The 21,693-nt window shown below is 37.0% G+C and overlaps 2 protein-coding genes across 2 annotated transcripts in view; one reads left to right on the forward strand and one right to left on the reverse strand.

Annotated features, from left to right (window-relative positions):
• LOC125130472 (leucine-rich repeat and IQ domain-containing protein 1-like) lies at positions 1–16,617 on the reverse strand. The gene is made up of 7 exons (XM_047785803.1): positions 16,553–16,617; positions 12,483–12,627; positions 10,774–10,885; positions 6,088–6,179; positions 4,790–4,907; positions 3,202–3,425; positions 1–84 (listed from the first exon to the last, which is right to left on the reverse strand). The coding sequence occupies exons 2-7, from the start codon at positions 12,621–12,623 to the stop codon at positions 1–3; spliced, it is 771 nt and encodes a 256-aa protein (XP_047641759.1). The 5' UTR covers positions 12,624–12,627; positions 16,553–16,617.
• Positions 16,565–21,693, forward strand: part of TSPAN19 (tetraspanin 19) — a 24,296-nt gene continuing 19,167 nt past the window's right edge. The window contains exon 1 of the mRNA XM_047788338.1: positions 16,565–16,750. The gene's annotated coding sequence lies outside the window, so the exon portion shown is untranslated. The remainder of the gene's footprint in view (positions 16,751–21,693) is intronic.

A 21,693-nucleotide genomic window follows, 5' to 3' on the forward strand; every position in this document is an offset into this window, starting at 1 on the left:
TTACAGAAAGCGAGTCAAGGAGACGCTAAGGAGGTCAGTGAAGTACGTGTTAGAGACGACCATGTGGGAATCACTGAGAGCCTTCTGTGGATAGGGTGGCAGGAGTCAGAAGAGCTGCAAAAATAATGTACATACGAAATAGCCACAAACTTCCAATTGACTGGGTAAAAGGAAATGGGAAACTTTCTTTGGACATTATCTTACAGGACTTGGGGGATGTTATGATGTCATTTAAGCAGAAAAGTAACTTTTTACTAGAAAATAATTATCCTCCTGACTGCACTATGGTGATGAGTTTATAGAATACAAGACTAAAAGGAGGGAACATGCAAATATTCCAAGCTAGACATTAGGACATCCTAAACTACGGAGTAGCAGTAGACATACGGATGAGACAATGGGTAAGAAACTATTACAAGGAAGAGGATAATAAAAGAGAGGGAGGAAGTCAAAAATGGTCCTCATCTGTCTAGTTGGATTATGCTGACAGTGCGGCTCATCCAAATAAGAAATACCAGAGCAGGAGAACAAATCAGAAAGAAGGACGTGCTTTCAGTTTTAGAAACTTTAAGTTCTCCGTGTAGAGTTATGCCGTCTTCTTTTTTGCTGCTATTATAACTACAGATTTGGCTCTGAATGTGTTTGAGATTATCCAGCAAGTGCATGGTCGGTAGTGCCCCATTTAGGGCGAAAGAGAAAGGGAAGCCTAAGAGAGCTATCAAGGAAGAATTGCCAAGCATGTAAAGGACAGTCGAGGTGGTAGATCCCACAGAAGCCAAGGGAAAAAGAAATGGTCAGCAATAAAGTTTTAATTGGCATAAAAGGTTAAAGAGGCCAAAATAAAAACTGAAATAGAACCTGCAAGTTTGGTTCTAGAAGTCATTGGTTATTTTTTGTCAAAGCCACATTTAGAAACCATTGGTTATTTTCACCAAAAGCAGTTTCATTCACTGGGGTGGTGGTAGAAGACACCAGGCATGTTTAGGATTAAATGAGAGTTGAGACAATGGATCGAGCACTAAAAACTATTCCCTAAGAACCCTAACTATGATAAGTAGAGCTAAAGAGCAGCTAATGTGAGATATTTAAGCAAAAATGATCTCATAACTCTTGTTTCTAGGAGGTAAGAAAATTGAACATGCTTATAAGCAATAAGAAAGGAGAACGCTGGAAGTTTCCATTGTGGCTCACTGGAAACAAATCTGACAATATTCATGCAGACACAGGTTCGATCCCTGGCCTCACTCAGTGGGTTAAGGATCCAACGTTGCAGTGAACTGTGGTGTGGGTAGTAGATGTGGCATGGATCTGGTGTTGCTGTGGATGTGGCGTAGGCCAGTGGCTACAGCTCTGATTCGACCCCTAGCCTGGGAACCTCCATATGCCACAAGTGCAGCCCTAAAAAGACAAAACAGACAAAAAAAAAAAAAAAAAAATATATATATATATATATATATATATATATATGAGACAATGGGTATATATATATCGAAGAAGAAGAAAGGAGGAAGTTGTAGAGGGATTTCAATACATAGAATAAAATGGGGGTAAAATGGAAAATATCAGACTATAGAGCAGAAGAGGAAAAGCTAGCCTTTGGTAGAAGAAATCTCTTACTGAGATAAGAAGAGCAAAGGAAAAATAAAAGGTGACCACAGATTGATGCTAATTGGACCTGGGTTTAGAAAGAAAAAGAAGTTCATAATTGATGCATAAATGTTGGGTGATCATTTGCTAATAACAATGAGGGTGGAGGTGGGTAGAACTCTTAATGAAAGAGATTCACAAGAGCTGTTTTTGGAAAGTGGAAAAGGAAGCTATCAAAGGACACAAAAGAATTACTGAATAAGTAAATTATATGTTTAGAATCCATCATTATAAAATAATGGAATGGTCCCACTGGGAAACTTCTAAGCTCCAAAACAAAACAAAGAGCACATTTAGAAACTCCTTAAACCTACTAATGTCACATATTTTTTTACAATCATAATTTTAGGATAAAACAAATTAATTTCAAAAACTAAATTAAATTCTTTGAAGTTAGGGACCTGGTGTTTGAGGTTAGAGCCTCTTTTGTATCATCTAAGCACATTGTTGAAAGCTTTGAAGTAGGCAGTAAATTTTTATTATAAAACAAAGAAAAATGACAATTTCGTGGAAAAGAATTTGAAAATCAGATGTTTTTTAGAAAATATTTGAAAATATCACTAACATCCAATATCAACGATGCATTTCAGCACAAGTCAGCAAATACTACTCCAATTATCTATATTATACTCACTCCTATTCTTGAATTAAAAAAAAAAAACTGACTTGAAAATAACTAATCTGGTCTGTGGAAAGGAAAATGTAACTAAAAGAAAGCTAAAGATTCATAGCTTCTATTAGAAAAAGCCATGGCTAAACTGGTTCTGCAATACTATCATTGCTTTTAATTTATTTTCCATATGATCAGGAAATGCAATCTTCCCAACATGGGAAGCTAGAATATTCTCAACTGCCTATGTGACCGCATGTTAATGGAACACATCCTCTATATGCAACACGTAATGTGTAAGTCAACGTTCGTCACAAAGACAGAATGTAAGTCCTGCCCGTTATCCACACATTCTAAGGATTTTGTTGGCCTACAAGCAAGTCCTAGAAATCCACCAGTTTCTCAGCTACTATGACCTGAAGATGCGGACCTCCTGACGTGCATTTGGGAGGGAACAGAAATAAAACTACTCAAAACTCCTTCACACCAAAAATTTTCTAGTCCCAGGGATTAGTTCATCATGGCTGATCCAGTTCAACCTAATATATTTCACATAATTGCTAGATATTAAACCACATAGCAAGGATAGTACATGACCAAGAAAAGTCTGTTACCTTTTTCTATGACTAGAAGGATATAAAAAAGTAATAATTTATGTTCTAAATATCAGCCTGTTTAGCTGATATAGGCTCAGGAGGCCCTCAAGATACAAAGCAGTACCTGAAAATCCAATGAATGTCAATGAAAACTAATCAAGGAGTCCATATTAATATTGTTAACCCAGTCAACTACTTTGATTATTAAGACTAAATTCAAACTCATAGAATAAATTAGAACCCACAGCTCAATCCACAGCATTATGCAAAACATCAATACTATTCAGAAATAGTTATTGATTCAAAAAAATATATGAAAAACAAAAACAAAAATAAAAAAAATCTTGCCTTATGAATACTCTCTAATTTCTTCTTTTCAACTTCAAATTGCTTCATCCAGCAATATCTTTTTTCTTCTTCTTCTTGAAATTGCTTTTCTTCTCTATCCCTCTGAGCTTTGAGAGTTTCTTTCTCTTGGTCTTCTAGTTCCTTCTGTCTGTCTTGCCAAGCCTCAAATGACTGCCTACATCTTTCTTCCACTTCGCAGTACCCAAAATTTAGATCAGCATCATCTGTAGTAACGAAGAGAAAATTTTTAAAATAAAACCTGTCAAAACTGATCCAAGACAAAGGATAAAAGTAATTTCAAAATAAAGAAATAATGCATATTATTGCCAAAGTAAAAGTGATAGTATGCAAAAAGAAAATCATGTAAACTCTACTGCAGTCAATAAAGACATCACATAACTTGCCTTAAACTATTCCACAAAACTTATATAAAAAGAAAATATGTGTGTGTGCACTCATGTATGCAGTTAAGGGATACATAAGAAACATAGTTAAGAGACACAAAACTACCATGAGATACCACCTCACACCAGTCAGAAGGGCCATCATTAAGAAGGCCACAAATAACAAATGCTGGAAGGAGTGTTGGAGAAAAGGGAACCCTCCTGCACTGTTGGTGGGAATGGAAGCCACTATGGAGAACGGTATGGAGATACCTTAGAAAACTATAAACTACCATATGACATAGCAATCCCACTCTTGGGCATATATCTGGACAAAACTTTCCTTAAAAAAGACACATGTACCTGCAAGTGCATTGCAGCACTATTCACAATAGCTAAGACATGGAAACAACCCAAATGTCCATCAACAGACAACTGGATTAGAAAGATGTGGTATATATACACAGTGGAATACTACTCAGCCATAAAAAAGAATGAAATAATGCCATCTGCAGCAACATGGATGGAACTAGAGACTCTCATACTGAGTGAAGTAAGTCAGAAAGAGAAAGACAAATACCATATAATATCACTCATATCTGGTATCTAATATACGGCACAAATGAACCTTTCCACAGAAAAGAAAATCATGGACTTGGAGAATAGACTTTGTGGTTGCCCAGCGGGGAGGGGGAGGAAGTGGGAGGGATTGGAAGCTCGGGGTTAATGGATGCAAACTATTGCTTTTGGAATGGATTAACAATGAGATCCTGCTGTGTAGCACTGAGAACTATGTCTAGATACTTACAAAGCAGCATGACAATGGGAGAAAAAATTATGTATACATGTATGTGTAACTGGGTCCCCATGCTGTACAGTTGAAAAAAAAAAAGTGTTGGGGGAAATAGCAATAAAAAATAAATTTAAAAAAAAAAGAGTTCACAAAAGAAAGAAAAAAAATTCACGTCTGACTATATCTATTGCAGTCAGCTACATGTGTGGAAAAATTTTAAATAACTTATGGGAAGTTAAATTAGGGGCCATTAAAAACATGAAAATATGTAATTAAATAAGCATTGTGTAATTTTCAAATACTGTGACTACATTCTTCTAAATGTAAAAAGAAAACCATCTAAATTTTTTTCAGATAATTAAGGTCAGTCACATAAAAATGACCACAAATACCATTAATCAATTCAGAGCACCTGCCAAAACATGCCCACCCACAGGCAAATCACAAGGACCAGGCTCTGGAACAGAATCAGGACCGCCACAGCGAGTTTCGCTTCTCAGAAATTCTCCTTTTTCTATTTCAGATAACATCTAAAAGGTTGAAAAAAGTGCCAAACGATTAAAGAAAAACAAAACAGAGAGTAAAGCTATCGTTTTAATAATATAGTTAGTATTTACATAGCACACCTAGAACTTGATTTACTTCAAATCTCACTCAAATGCAATTCTATAGCACATTGATAATTATTCTTTTTACGGTGAAGAAAAATGTTTCTCCCAGGTAGGTGAACTATATTTTACCCTCCTAATGTTTTACAGAATTCTAATTACTTTCTAATATTTACTCACAACATTCAGTTAAACTGCTTGATAATCATGTCAAAATGTTTCTACTTATATGCATTTTCCTCTGCATATACTTCTATATTTCTTATTTGTAGCAGTTTCTGACATACACAAATTGCTAATATATTCAGTATGTTTTAAAAGCAGAAGTATTCTCTAATTTACCCTGAATTATATACAAGTTATAAATATGATTAATGCTTTTCCATAATTAGACTTCCACAGCACTCTAGTTTGAAAGATACAGGACACCTACTCCAATTAAGTAGCAATATGATAATTCAAAATTAATATTTTAGGTCTGAGTGTTACAAAAAAGAGAGTAAAAAAACATATATACAAGTAATTTTCAAATTATGTTAGACAGAGAGCAAGAATAGAGTTAAGTAAAATGAGAAGTAAAAATGGCTTTAAGATGCTGAACCTGTGGAAGCTAAGTTCTTTTCAATACATTTCTGGGGGGTTTTCTCAAAAATGCTAGGCTCTTATTTAGTCTTACTTTTTTAGGGATGTTTTTATTTTTTCATTTTTTTAAAAACTAACATAAGACATTCCACATTTAAAATTTGTACAGGATATTTAAACTCTCTGCTGGATCACAGTACATTCCTAGGCAGGTGATAATATTAGAGGACATTTCATTGTTTTCCTCGGTGTTTTAGAGATAAAATACTATACAGTATAGTTCTGCTGTTTTATTTACATGCACATTAAATTCCTAAGTATTGATGGTTCAAATCACTATCAAAGACTGAAATCTACATTTTTATTTTACATGTCAAAGAACATAAAGCCAAAATTATTTGCTTAAAATAACTAAATTTTAAGTCAGTGAACTTGAAATCAGTAAGCTGTCATCCTACGTGAGAGGGAAAGGTCAATTTATAACTGGAATATTGAATACTTTCAGTTAAACAACATATACCTTCATTAATTGTTCTGGATTTTCTTTACAGTCATTTGATAATTCTATCCTTAAATGCATATGGTTATTAGAAACTGCTCCATAACCATAGCCTATAAAAAGAAAAAAAGATATTATAACTTTAAATATTACAGCAGGGCACAATATGTTAAAATCCCAAACCATTCCATCATCCTTTAAGCTCAAATTCTACCACAGTATATTCTTGATCAGTAACTCAAAACAAAAGAAAAATACTCAAGAACAAAGAAGAAAGGAAATCTATAACCTTTATTAAAAATAAAAGTAGGAGTTCCCGTCATGGCGCAGTGGTTAACGAATCCGACTGGGAACCGTGAGGTTGCGGGTTCGGTCCCTGCCCTTGCTCAGTGGGTTAACGATCCGGCGTTGCCATGAGCTGTGGTGTAGGTTGCAGACGCGGCTGGGATCCCGCGTTGCTGTGGCTCTGGCGTAGGCCGGTGGCTACAGCTCTGATTCGACCCCTAGCCTGGGAACCTCCATATGCCGCGGGAGCGGCCCAAAGAAATAGCAAAAAGACAAAAAAATTAAAAAAATTTTAAAAATTAAAAGTAACAGATTTGTAGAGTACTCCATCATCTTTCATATTTTAGACTGAGGTTTATTTTCCATGTAACAGAATAATGCTGTTTTTAATACTACAAAGGCACCTTGATTAGAAGTCAACAAAGGTTCAATTCTACCCACCACAAGCTAGCAACATAATCTTGGACAAGATGCTGAAAATACTTTAATAAAAGTCTTAATATAAAAGATTACAATTACTAACATGTAAATCAAGTAAACTATCATTCCTAATTTTGTGACTTTTTGTTGAATTTTATGGTCTGTTTGTTATCTGCAGATATAGTTACGTGACTTTTCCTATTAACTTGTTTTATCATGATAACGGTCCTTAGTAGGAAACTATTTTTTACAGATGACCATTCTGCCAGGTAACTGAATCTTCACACGTATTTTTGTCCTATATTATAGATTTCCTTTTTCAATACCTATTAACTGTCTCTCTGGCATGTTTTCCCACATGAGAAGCTGAAAAGCATAAAATAACATTCTCCAGATTCCTTTGAAGCTAGGTTTCTTGAGGGTGATTTAGGCTCTGCCGATGAACACATTTGTATAAGTCTTTGCTTGCATAAAATTATTATGGGTGAAGAGAGGAAGGAGATAGACTTTCATTTGTCTGGCCCAGACTAAGACAAAGGGAGCTTTGCGTTGCAGACAAGAACGTAGAGTGGAGGACTCATGTCTCTGAATTTCATTACATCAGACAGCTGCTCCTGCTGCAGCCCCGTTCTACAGTGTGTGTGCATGTGTTTTCCACACGTGGAATGTTCACCCTAAAATCTACTTCTTCGGTTTTACGAACAATTCTGTTATTTATTGCAGTACCTACTCTCCAAAGACGTCACTCCGCCACCTTCTGGTATGCACACCTTGTGCAGGTCCCTCCCACACAGAATCTGTGCTGACCCTGGGTCACCATCAGGCTGTTGTAGAAATGATATTTCAAGACTTCTGAGAATAGGGTATATTAAGCTTTCGGAGCTTCTACCCTCGTCTCCTGAGACTTTGTTCATGGGATGCTCTTTCTCAGGATCCAGGTGCCATGCAAGCCATAGGGAAAGACCAAATGTAGGTACCTCCAACTGACAGTGCCAAATGAAATCCCAACCAACAATCAGCGTCAACTGCCAGCCATTTGAGTGAGCCATCTTAGAATTCCAATCCCACTTCAGATGACTCTGGCCCTAACCAGTACCTGACTATTACATGCATAAGATTGGGAACATGGGGTTAATAGATGCAGACTATTGCCTTTGGAATGGATAAGCAATGAGATCCTGCTGTGTAGCACTGGGAACTATGTCTAGTCACTTATGATGGAGCATGACAATGTGAGAAAAAAGAATCTGTACGTGTATGTGTAACTGGGTCACCATGCTGCACAGTAGAAATTGACCGAACACTGTAAACCAGCTATAACGAGAAAAAAATTTTAAAAACATTATATATTAAAAAAAAAAAGAAGTCCGAGCAAGAACTGCCTACCCTAAGCCAGGTCAAACCACAGAGCTATAAAAGATAACAACATAACAACACTGTTATTTAAAACACAGGTTGTTTTGTACAAATACCCCCTAAAACTTACTGCTTATTTAAAGTAGCTATGATAACTTTCATCTACATCTGAGAACCACAATCAATACATCCATATTCATAAATAAAATTAGCCTCTAGTTTCTCTTGTGTGTGTTACGCTTGTACAGTTTGTATTTGAAATGTGTAATCTTTTATAAATGAAATATATACAATCTGCAGATTTTTTTCTTCTTGGATTGGAAGAATTCAATTGCAAAACTATGCCTAGCTCCTAATGACATTTGAGAAGAAATCTCTTTCTACCTTCTTGCCGAACACTGATTTAATCGTGTTTTCTGTTTTTTCAAGCAATCTTGATAATCTGAATTTTTTTGGAAAAGTATTCTACTCATTGAGACTATCAAACTTATTTGATTAGAGCTATCAAGGGATCTTGTAATTTTCTAAACCAGTGCTTATTTGTGGTTATATAATCTTTCCTATTAACTAATTTTCTGTAATTATATTTCCTTTAATGTTTTTCATAATTATGCTCTATAACTGCCAATATATTTAAAATATATTTTCATTGCATAAGCCTCAGCAAATATATATATAAATAAACCATTAAAATACTCATAACTCAACTATGGAGAATCACTATCGAAATCTGAAGCATCTAATATAGTAAGCCTTTACACATTCATCCACACAGGTTCTCAGAAAAAAAAAAAATGTGGAACCAATTGCAAACTCTCTTCCTTTCATACCAATCCATCAACAAATATTTTTGGCTCTTCCCACCTCAAAACTCATTTCTAGAATATGACCATTTTCATCATTTCTACTTAAATCACGCTCATCGCTAACCAGAGTATTGTGATAGTCTTGTGTTAGATTCTCGCTACTCAAGGCATCTTCTCCACACAGTCCCCAGAAAGACCGCCTCAGGATACGTCAGAAACTGTCCCTCCTTCCTCAGAAAGCTTCGCATACTCAGAACAGAATCCAAAGTCCACATATCAGGAGTTCCCGTCGTGGCGCAGTGGTTAACGAATCCGACTAGGAACCATGAGGTTGCAGGTTCGGTCCCTGCCCTTGCTCAGTGGGTTAACGATCCGGCGTTGCTGTGAGCTGTGGTGTAGGTCGCAGACGCGGCTCGGATCCCACGTTGCTGTGGCTGTGGTGTAGGCGGGCGGCTACAGCTCCAACTGGACCCCTAGCCTGGGAACCTCCATATGCTGCAGATGCGGCCCTGGATAAAAGACAAAAAGGAAAAAAAAAAAAAAACAACAAAGTCCACACATTGGATTCAGAAGAGCTCTACATGCTCTAACTCACTGTTTCCTTGGATACAACCATAAAGGCTTGATGTTCTTCAAACACATCAAGCCCATCGGCCTGCCTCAGGCTCTACAACTCCCTCTTTTGGACACCAGCTCTCCGGATATCCACACGCCCACTTCGCCTTCACTGAGCTATCCTCGTGGCTTACGGTCTCAGGTCAGTCATTCCTTAACTATCACCTCCTCAAAGGGGCCTTCCTCCAATCTCTGTTCACTTTTCTTGAGCTTCTTCCTTCACAGAACTTCTTCCTTCCTTCTACTCAGTTGTAATAGAAGTTACAACACTGCAGTATTACATAGGTATTTATTTGATTTTCGTCCATCTCCCAACACTAGAATATGAGCGCAGGACCACTGCCTATTTTGTTCTCTGCTGTTTTCTCAGTGATCAGGACATATCCTTTCACACAGTGATATATTTTGGTATCACTGTCTACGAATGTCCACATTATAATTTATAGCAATGTTTGCAAAAATGACATTGAATTTCAAAATAAATGTAATAGTGTATCATGAATTATTTATGTCATTACATATTCTCTAAGTCATCTTTTTTAATGCGTATGTTGTCAGACACGCCAAGGTCCTGTTGAACACTTAGGTTGTTGCCATTTTTCCTTATAAACCAAGCCATGATTAATACCAGTTAAATATCCGTTTATTCTATTATTCTTGGAATAATGACAAGAAGTACATTTGCTCAGTTGAAGCAAATAAAGACTGTGAGGCTCTGATATAAATTATATTTTTCTCCAAAATAAGTATAAACTGATAATTTAAAAATAGCCCCAAGATTAATTTTCTTTTCTTTAACATCAAGTAACAGAAATGTCTGGTTTTAATTAGGACTGGTAAAACAAATCGTTGGTGACTAGTATTTATTGAAGACCTAAGAAAGGCAGAAAGGAAAAGAAATGAATAAGAAAATTAAGGAGTCCAATATACTACAGTTTTGGGTTTTTTTTTATTTTGGGGGGCTGCAGGCACAGCATATGCAAGTTCCCAGGCTAGGGGTCAAATTGGAGTTGCAGCTGCTGGCCTACACCAGTCACAGCAGCAGCAACACCAGGGATTGAACCCACATCCTCATGGGACCCTCCGCTAGATATTTTATTAAAGACAAATGCACATGCCTGTACATGACAAGAGATAAGTACTTTAAGCGGTGTAACTTTCTAAGTTACAAATTACTCATACTTACAGAAGACTTATCTGCCAAACGGATGAAAAGTGTACTTACTTAAAACATCAGTATCTTCCATGTCCTGAAGAATGAGCTCTTCCACAGTTTTACTCTGATTCTTTATGATGTTAATACAGTGAAGAACGGACTCAGGTAATTCATCCAAATCCTAAAAATGTGAATGATGAAAGGAAATGTAAAGCTCTTTATTAAAACTATGTATCAAATTTGTTTTTGATATGCCAAAAATCTGAGCAAAATGTGTAAATGAAGTAGAAGAGCTCCATATAAAGAACACGGCCCAAATACACTTGAGTAAAATTTGCTTCTCATTTTCAAGTGGTTATGAATTGCATCCGTGATTCTGTTGGATTTCATATTCAAACGAATAATCTCAGATTTTTTGCCTCACTTAAATTAGCTGTGGATAAAAAAGACATTACAATAAAGTAAAAATACTATTTTTTTTCTAAAAGTATTATGTAGGTTATTGCAATCCTAATTAAAAAACAAAGTACGGAGTTCCCGTTGTGGGGCAGCAAAAATGAATCTGACTAGCATCCATGAGGATATAGGTTTGATCCCTGGCATCCCACGGTGGGTTGGGGTTCTGGCATTGCTGTGAGCTGTGACGCAGGCCGACAGCTGTAGCTCTGATTTAACCCCTAGATGGGAACCTCCACATGCCCCAAGTGCTGCCCTAAAAAGCAAAAAAAAAAAAAAAAAAGATTTTGGAGCCCCAAAACAACTAAGGGAATTTGACCCATTTGCTATTTTAAAATGTAAAACCACAATAGGGCAAAAATGAACAGAATAACGGAAAAGACTAGATGGCCATGGAGAGATGTTATGTAGACAGCAACTAAATATACACAAACTATGACAAATTAATTGAGAAGTGGATCATTCCACAAATGACATTGAGAATACTTGATAAATAGGTGCAGGAAATTTTTAATTAGAACTACTTTTTTATAACATGCTTAAAAATAAGTTTCCATAAAATTAAAGATTTTGATATAAAAGAATGAATCCATGAAAATTTTTCTGAGTATATAAACATTGGGGAAAATATACCGATGAAAAGAAAATATGTTCAATTTCCAAAAAAGTAACTATTTCTGTAGGTCTAAAGATTTCACATAAAGGAGTTCTCACTGTGGCTCAGCAGAAATGAACTCAACTAGTATCCATGAGGATGTGAGTTTGATCCCTGGCCTTGCTCAGTGGGTTAACGATCCTGTGTTGCCTTAAGCTATGGTGTAGGTTGCAGACACAGCTTGGATCCCACTATTGCTGTGGCTGTGGGACAGACCAGCAGCTGCAGCTCTGAATCGACTCGACCCCCTAGCCTGGGAAATTCCACATACTGCAAGTGTGGCCTTAAAAATAAAAACAAACAAAAAAAAATTTCACGTAAATTTTACTTTTAATACATACCTAATGATATTAGAATGCTCATGATTAAGTTAAAAAAGCAGAATTCAAATATAAATGTGCTGTACATATACACATACACACACATACAAAATCTTATGTATAGTACAATCCTAATTTTGTGAAACATGCACACGTATACATGTGAAACTATAGGTGATTCCTACCTATAAATATATCTTTTATATTTAAATATCCACCAATACACATCATTTAAAGGTGATCCTAAGGTAAATAATGGGATAAGTACACAAAACACACACTGAAAAAGGTAGTATTTCTCCTCGAGAGCTTACTCCAGTTAAAAGGCTCAAAAGTGCAACACCTACTGTGTCACTACTACCGCTCTGGGTTTCTGATTCTGAATCACTCTCCAGATCATCGTTTTCCAAGGAAGAAATGCTGATTTTATCCAATTCGGCTTCCATTTCTTCTTTCAGCTTTATATCATTATCATCGTTGTCTTCCATCGCCCTTCACAGTAAAACACAGAATCGAGTGAAGAAAACTGAAGAGCCTGCCGGTAAAAACCATAGGTTCCTCTGCGTGTCCAACACGTTCTATGTAGAAATGTCTCCCTTAACAACTTTTCATCACACCTTATTATAGTTATACTCTATATTAAAGAAAATTGTTTTCTCCCCATATTCATTTATTATTTCTTTAACATTTGACTATAAAATCACCAACTCTAATAGTGCTCTTTAAATTCTCTAAAGGAAAATTACATGGAATGGACTGGCTTACCTTCCAACACCAAGAAACCTCACATTAAAACTCATTTTCATGGTAATAATTAATGGCAAAATACATCTGAACAGCTTCATTATTCAAAGATTAAAATACTTATAAGAGAGCAATTTATATTTGTATATGCGGAAACATACGGCTAGTTTTTACTTATTAAATCATAGTTATTTCTACCAATAGCCACATGTTCTTACCAACAATAGCATGTTGCAATAATGGCTTGTAAGTTGAATATTTATTTCATTTAAATCTTTAATGCTTGTAATACATATGGGTCAGGCAGTACTTTACAGTATCATCATTAACCACTGTCATTGTCATTAGCTTCTATGCCTTAAGGACCCGTGACAAGCCAGGCACTAGAAAACACTTGTGTGATAATCTTCGCAGTAACTTAACAGGTTCAAGGTCATTGCAGTCACTATACAGGTGAGAAAACCAAAGCTGGAAGGTTACTTAGCTGCTTACAGCATCAAGCTAATAATAGGAGTGGGATCCTCATCTAGAGATCTGAATCCAAAGCCTGTGCTTTCCCACTCCCAAATGGTATCCAAACTCAGTCAAGCTCATTGTCTACCCAGAAATCCTTCTGAACACCCTCTAGCACAGCAGTCTTCAAATAGCAGATGGTAATCTATTCATAGATCAAGAAATTAGGAGTTCTCGTCCTGGCTCAGCGGTGAACGAACCCGACTAGCATCTATGAGGATGCGGGTTTGATCCCTGGCCTCGCTCAGTGGGTTAAGGATCCAGGGCTGCCTTGAGCTGTGGTGAAGGTGGCAGACGCGGCTGTGATTCTGGCGTAGGCTGCTGACTACAGCTCCAGTTAGACGCCTAGCCTGGGAACCTCCATGTGCCATGGGTGCGGCCCTAAAAAGACCAAAAAAAAAAAAAAAAAAACAGAAAAAAGAACTTAATTTAGTGGCTCTTGCTTATCTACTTTAAATGATAGGATAGGATAGGAAAATTTAGGATAGGTCAGAAAGGAAACTACATGCACTATATACACCTAAGTTAAAGATTATTTTTTAAAACTTTTTTTTTTTTCAATTAAAAGTACATGTGTGTATGAACTGCAACGTAAATTTCTGCTTATTTTACTATGGGTCTTGGTAAAAAAAAAAAAAATTGAAAATACCATACTAGTCAGCTTTTATTTTATAGACTGTTCTAAAGTTTTATCCTTTCCTCCAATCCCTGGTCTTTTCACTGCTGTCTTTTTCCTGGCCCTTCCTTCCTTTCTTCCTCCCTCCCGCACCTTCTCCCTTCTCCCATGCCTCTTTTCCTTCCCTTCTTTCTTTTCCTTCTTTTACTTATTCATCTCAAAATCCACTTTTTGGGAGCCCACAAGGTACACCCACAGCAGTGCTAAGTGCCACAAATACATTTATTAAATAAGACATGTAACCTGTTTTCATTGCGTTAACAGTCTAGTTAACAAAGAAAATGAAACATCTTCATTTTCCTATTTCTTTTCCTAAAATCTCTTCTTACTCCAATCTCATTAGGAGTCCCTCTTCTTAGCAAAGTGTAATCCTTGAACTTGCGCCCTAAGTATGACAGCTTCTCACCTACTGAACTGTGCTCCATCCCCTGTTCCCTGTTTACTGCTTCTCCATACGCTTTTGTTCCACTGCTACCTTCTCCCCAGTATAAACACAATCAGTTCATTCCAATCAAAAAAAAAAAAAAAGTGATACCTGTGTCTGTCCTTCCTCTAGCCATAAATATCACGTATCTTTCTTTCACATATAAATGATTAAATTAGACTGCTCTCCTTGTCCTGCATATACACTCCTGGGTTTTTATCCCAGAGAAATGAAAATGTGTGGTCACACCAAAACCTGTACACAAATGTTCACAACTTTATTCATAACAGCTCCACACTGGAAACAACCAAAATGTCACTAGACAGACGAAGAGTCAAAGTGACTCTGGTCCATCATTGCCATGGAATACTACTCAGCAATAAAAGGCACAAATCATTGATAGAGACCACAATAAAATCTCTAGGAATCTCCAGGAAACGATGCTGAGTAAAAAGTCCACACCAAAAGGTAACATACTATATGATTCCATTTATATAACTTTTTGAAATATCAGAACTTTATAAAAATGAGAGATTAGTGATTACCACTAATGGGGTGGGGTTGGAGGAAGGTGATTATGGTGATAAAAGGGCAACATGAGGGGTCTTTGCAATATTGGAACTATTCAGTTTCTTGACTGTGGTTGTGAGTAAGTGAACACAGTCAGATGACAAATATTGTATAGAACATAACACACACAAGTACAAATAAAATTGAGGCAACCTGAATAGTATCAGCAGACTGCACCAATATCAATATCCAGGTCATGATCTTATACTACAGGAAACAAAATAGTTACCATAGGGAGACACTGGACAGAGTGTACAAGAGATATTTCTGCAATATTTCTTAAAATTGGACGTAAATTTACAATTACCTCAAAAAGGATTTATTTAAAGATCGCCTAAGTACTCACTAAGAAAACAGTTAAATGAATGATGATGAATCCATAGAATGGAGTACCACACAAATCTTTTTAAAAATGGGTACATTTACTGCACACTTGCGGAAAGTCAGCCAAGAAGGAATCACTGAACAAAGGCAGGTAGCAGAAAACAACACAGAGTGACATCTCTTTTGTGTAACCACACACACACACACACACACACATTACTTTTAGACATAGTTTTCTGGAAGCAACTGGAGATTTTTTATTTTAATTTCATACCTTTACACTGAGTGATTCTTTTATCATGATATATGTACTACTTTTATAACTTTAAAATCTAATTTCAAAATATTTCAATTTTACCCATAACCTCTGTCTTCCAAAACAAAACAAAAAACCCAGAACCAGTACAAAATGCTACCCTATAGTCAAACTTACTCAAAAGTCTTGTTAGGTGGAAAATTAGATTTTTTTTTTAACATGGCTATAAAGTGAAATGCACAGATACACAAAACTACGTAGAAATAAAGGGTGGGAGAAGAGGGTAAAGAGGCATCTCCATTATATGTCCCTCTAACCTGCTGGCCCTATCCAGCTACATGTTTGAGCAACATATTTGATGTTAAAATGTTCTAGTAGCAGCTTTTTAAAATGTAAAGAGAAACAGGAGAAATTAATTTTAATAGTATATCCTGTCCAATTCAGTATATCCAAAATACCATCTCAACATATAATCAATAGAAAATTATTAATTCTAAGACCAAGCTAAAAGGTTTACAGGTTTGTTTTGCATACTGATTCTTTGACATCTGATAGGACAGGGCAGCGCTATCACCCTATTGCAAACGGGCTACGGTAAACTACATCAAGGTGGTAATAAATCACTTGCGAGTTAGCTAAAGCTGACAGAAATGGGGAATTCTGTACATTTTAAGGAACTCCACCCTTCAACTACAGTTCTTCAAGTTCTGAGTGAAGTCCCCAGCCTCCCAAACAGAAAGGGGCCTCTAGCTCCCCAGCCTCGCGCCGCCAACCGCGCCCTGGACGCGCGGTCCTCCTCGGGCCCGAAGGTCCGGCCTCGGGGGAGAGGGGCCCGGCTCCGCTTGCGCACCCGCAGCTCCGCCTCGCCTCCCGCTACGGCGACCCCGGGTCTCCGGGAATCCTGGCTCACCCCGCAGCGGCTAAACCCTTCGGCTGGGTTGGAAAACTGCGCCCAGAGCCCGCAAACAAAGAGTAACCACGGCAACCGCCAATCCCAAGGCAGAGGGACCTTACTGGTGCCGCAATGGGACAAACTATCTCTATTCGAAATCGGAGCGAGCTCTTCTCGGCGCAGGAGCTGGAGGAAGAACTTAAGACTTTCTTCCAGGTAGATTTTCATGTTTAGATAATTTGGGAAATCAATAAAGAAATCACACTTTGTTACAATTACCCAAGTAGAGGTGGCCTGACCTTTCAATTGTGTCTGATCAATCTACATTAGTATTTGCATCTGGTGAATGCTGAGTTGCCCATGTAGAAATTATTCATTCCACAAAAGCCTAAACCTAAATTGTGATTTGCGGCGCTTGGAAGTGTGGTAGAAAAGCCAATGAATTGTTTGCCTTCCGTGACAACAGTTTCTTTGGGGAAAAAAAAAAACCCAACAACCGTAATTATCACTCTGTGCCCGTCAAAAACTAAGTGAACGGTTGTGTGAGATGAGAAATTTCAAAAATTATTTTCTGGAATATGTTTTACTGTAAACTATTGACAGTGACACAGTGTTTTAATATAAATTTTGAAGTTTAAGTATGTATCATACTATTTAATTTTAACTTAAAAATTCATCAAAGTTTCTTTTTTTAGTGGAGAAAATATATGATGTGCAAAATGTGAAATTTCATTTTAATTAATAACAGATATCCCTGATTTTAATTTTTTTAAGTTTGTAAATGACGCATTAAATTTCAAGAAGTGTTTAAGCATAAGTGTAGAAGATATCTGATATACAATAAGCTAAAAGCAAACATTTGATTGGGCCTTTGAAAGAAAATAGACTGTATTTCCTGGTAACAATAGAAAAATAAAATGGATTGCATCAACATAAGAATTAATTATAGAGTGAAAAATCATTACACTTTGATATTTAAAACACACATTAGTTCCCCAGTCAAGAAAGATAATGATTTTCAAAAACAAACTACGGAATTTCAGAAGTAAATTTTGGATACTTTCATTATCAAAGTCCATGTTCAAGTGCCGTTTTAATTTTTTTATTTTTTTATTATTTATTTATTTATTTATTTATTTATTTATTTATTTATTTTTTGGCTTTTTGCTATTTCTTGGGCCGCTCCCGCGACATATGGAGGTTCCCAGGCTAGGGGTCGAATCGGAGCTGTAGCCTACTGGCCTACACCAGAGCCACAGCAAGGCGGGATCCGAGCTGCGTCTGCAACCTACACCACAGCTCACGGCAACACCGCCGGATCCTTAACCCACTGAGCAAGGGCAGGGACCGAACCCGCAACCTCATGGTTCCTGGTCGGATTCGTTAACCACTGCGCCACAACGGGAACTCCTCAAGTGCCGTTTTAATAATCCATTTCTTTTCATTAAACTTTGCCCTCATTCTGAAAAGTATCCACAAGTCTGGCTGGCTTATAGGCAATTGGCTGAGAACAACATATTTCCCTTAGAGAACACATGTAAATAGTTACTGAGGCAATGAGAGGATAAAAGAGAACTGCTTGTTCCTCGGATATCTGACAAGAATGAGATTTCTTTGAAAATGTTCATTGAATAGTGAGTGGAATTACTTCAGCTTAATAGCATTCTTTAGCAGCTGTCCTATTTTTATATGGCAATGATTTAAAATAAACACCCTAGTATACCACTGTAGTACTCAAGCAGCTACCTAACCGGTATTTGTCCTTTGAGTGTTAATTTATCGACAGTGACTGTTGAGTAAGATTTTCTTTTTTTATTCTTGTGGAAGTTTTTTTAATTTTTATTGTAGTTCATTTACAATGTTCTGTCAATTTCTGCTGTACAGCAAAGTGACCCAGTTATACATATATACATTCTTTTTTTCTCATTATCCTCCATTATGTTCCATCACAAGTGATTAGATATAGTTCTCTGTGCTATACAGCAGGACCTCATGGCTTATCCACTCCCAAATGCAATAGTTTATATCTATTAACCCCAAACTCCCAGTCCATCTCACTTCCATTCCCACTCCCATCCCCTTGGCAACCACAAGTCTGTTTTCCATGTCCATGAGTTTCTTTCTTTTCTGTAGATAGGTTCATTTGTACCATGTATTAATTAGATTCCAGATATAAGTGACATCATATGGTATTTGTCTTTCTCTTTCTGAACTACCTCACTTAGTCTAAGAATCTCTGGTTCCATCCATGTTGCTGCAAATGGCATTATTTTGTTCTTTTTATGGCTGCATAGAATTCCATTGTGTATATGTACCACATCTTCTGAATCCATTCATCTGTCAAAGGACATTCAGGTTGTTTCCATGTCTTGGCTATTATGAAGAGTGCTGCATAAGGGTGTGTGTATCTTTTTGAACAAAAGTTTTGTCCAGATATATGCCCAGGAGTGGAATTGCTGGATCATATGGTAGTTCTGTATTTAGTTTTCTGAGGTGCCTCCGTACTGTTTTCCATAGTGGCTGTACCAATTTGCATTCCCACCAACAGTGTAGGAGGGTTTTCTTTTATCCATACCCTCTCCAGCATTTGTTATTTGTAGACTTACTAATGACAGCCATTCTGACAAGTGTGAGGCAGTACCTCATAGTAGTTTTGATTTGCATTTCTCTAATAACTAGTGATGTTGAACATTTTTTCATGTGCCAGTTGGCCATCCATATTTCTTCACTGAAGAAATGTCTATTTAGGTCTTTTGCCCATTTTTCAATTGGATTGTTGGTTTTTTCCTCTTGTGTGGTATGAATTGTTTGTATGTTTTGGAGATTAGACCCTTGTTGGGTGCACCGTTTGCAACTATTTTCTCCCCTTCTGTAGGTTGTCTTTTTGTTTTGTTTTGTTTTGTTTTGTATGGTTTGCTTTGCTGCACAAAAGCTTGTAAGTTTGATTAGGTTCCATTGGTTTATTTTTGTTTTTATTTCTATTGCCTTTGAAGACTGACCTAAGAAAACATTTGCATGGTTGATATCAGAAAATATTTTGCGTATGCTGTCTTCTAAAAGTTTTATGGTGTCTTGTCTTACGTTTAAGTCTTTAAAGCATTTTGAGTTTATTTTTTGTGCATGGCGTGAGGGTTTGTTCTAGTTTCATTGATTTACATGCGGCTGTCCAGTTTGCCAGCACCACTTACTGAAAAATCTGTCTTTTCCCTATTTTTATATTCTTGCCTCCTTTGTTGAAGACTAATTGACCATAGGTGTCTGGGTTTATTTCTGGGTTCTCTATTGTGTTCCATTGGTCTGTGTGACTGTCTTGGTGCCCGTATGACACTGTCTTGATTACTGTAGCTTTTGTAATATTGTCTGAAGTCTAGGTGTTATGCCTCCTGCGTGGTCTTTTTCCTTGCGATTGCTTTGGCAATTATGAGTTTTTTATGGTTTCCTATAAATTTCTGGATTGTTTGTCCTAGTTCTGTGTAAAATGTCATGGGTAATTTGATGGGGCTTTCATTAAACCTGTAGATTGCTCTGGGTAGTATGGCCATTTTAGCAATATGTGATCCATTGTGTTAGACTCTCAAACCTCCGCTTCTCTTTCTCGTTTTAAAGCCTATCCCACACCCTCAGGTTCTCTGACACTCTTTGTGCTCTCTCCCTGCAGCTGCCACAACTACCTACTTGAGTCCATCATTCTCCGCAGTTCACATCCCATTTCCCAACCTCCCTGGTGCACTCGTAGTATTTCTCAACTAAGATGTGGTATAATGAGATTAATAGCTAACCTCTCGCCAGGTACTAGACTAAGTGCTTTACCAATATGATCTCATTTGGTTTTCACAACATCCCTTTGGGGTGCATGCTGATATTATAATCTGCATTTACAGATGATGACACTGGGGCTTGGAAAGTATAACAAGAGAGGTTTATACCCCCAAGTTTCTATATCTGGGTTGGAATCTCAGCTCTGCCACATATTAACTAGGTGAACTCAAAAAAATTTTTTTACCTTCCTGAATCTTTTTCCTCTTTGGTAACTGTGGGGATAACTAGCATAATAGCACCTAATTTGCAAAATTCTGATGGTCAAGGTGATCAGTATAAATGACATATTGATTTGTACTGTCATTTAAGTAATAATATAAATACGGGATATGGGGCAATATTAACAGCCTAAGTGTTTAAGCTCTAGAGAACCGCATGTGAATTTCATCTTGGCCTCTTTCTAACATCCCGATGGTGGCAATCCTAATTCTTACCATATCTCCCGCATCCTTGTATTGTTCTCTGTCCCCACAGCCACCTTGCAGTTTAGACCATTACATTTCTCATGAACTCTTGCATGAGCTTTGTGCAACATCTCCTGTCTTAGGTTTCTTTTCTAATTTGACTTTCACACTGATGACAGAATTATGGTTCCCCATTACATTCAGAAAAGCAGAAGCAAAATCTTAGCAAAGCACATATGATCCCTCACAATCTTTACAGAGTCTGCTTCTCCAACCTTTTCTTTCATCTCTTGTCACTCTACCCATGCCCCCAGACACGTTACTTCAAAGCCTGTGAACACAGTGTTCCATCTTGAAAACTTCCTGCATCTACCCTGTTTTGCTCTGACTAGAACCTTCTTAATCATCCCTCGAGGATTATCTCAAATTCGTCCTCTTTCTGAAACTCCCCAGTTCCATTTATCCCCAGACTCCACACCCCTAATGCATAATTCAAAGGTTGGCCACAGGTTTTAATATCTGGTTCCCTAACAGTCTGTCTTATGTATTCCTGTGTTCCCATCTCCCAGTACGTAGAAGGAACTTAAAAACATTACTTTGTGCTTTATTTAAGTATTGAAAAGTGACACCTAGGAATAGATGAATTATTACAAATTGTCCTATAATTGCATGGATAACTATTAGAAAATATCTCTGATGTTGTACCATTAATTAACTAATCAGGAAATGAACCAAAGAAATAACACACCAGGACTTTCCTTGATTAAGTTAAAAAAAAAAAAAAAAACCTCTTTGTCTACAGCAAAAGAAAATATAGCTCTTTCTCACTAAAATATTTACATAGGATCTGCACAAACTTGTCTGTCTTTGCGTTAGCAAATCTCCACTTCACCGATGTTGGTTCAGTATGTGGGCCGTGTGGTTGGCAAGATCAGC

Source organism: Phacochoerus africanus, chromosome 7 (assembly GCF_016906955.1).
Source record: "Phacochoerus africanus isolate WHEZ1 chromosome 7, ROS_Pafr_v1, whole genome shotgun sequence".
Lineage (NCBI taxonomy): Eukaryota > Metazoa > Chordata > Mammalia > Artiodactyla > Suidae > Phacochoerus > Phacochoerus africanus.

Bases quoted from the DNA above. Each gene is read 5' to 3' on its own strand.
- LOC125130472 (XM_047785803.1), bottom strand. From the start codon at position 12,623: ATGGAAGACAACGATGATAATGATATAAAGCTGAAAGAAGAAATGGAA. The intron at 3,426-4,789 runs GTGCTCTGAATT...TCGTTACTACAG, and splicing joins GGGTGGGCATGTTTTGGCAG to ATGATGCTGATCTAAATTTT. The intron at 85-3,201 runs GCAAGATTTTTT...CCCTATCCACAG, and splicing joins AATTAGAGAGTATTCATAAG to AAGGCTCTCAGTGATTCCCA.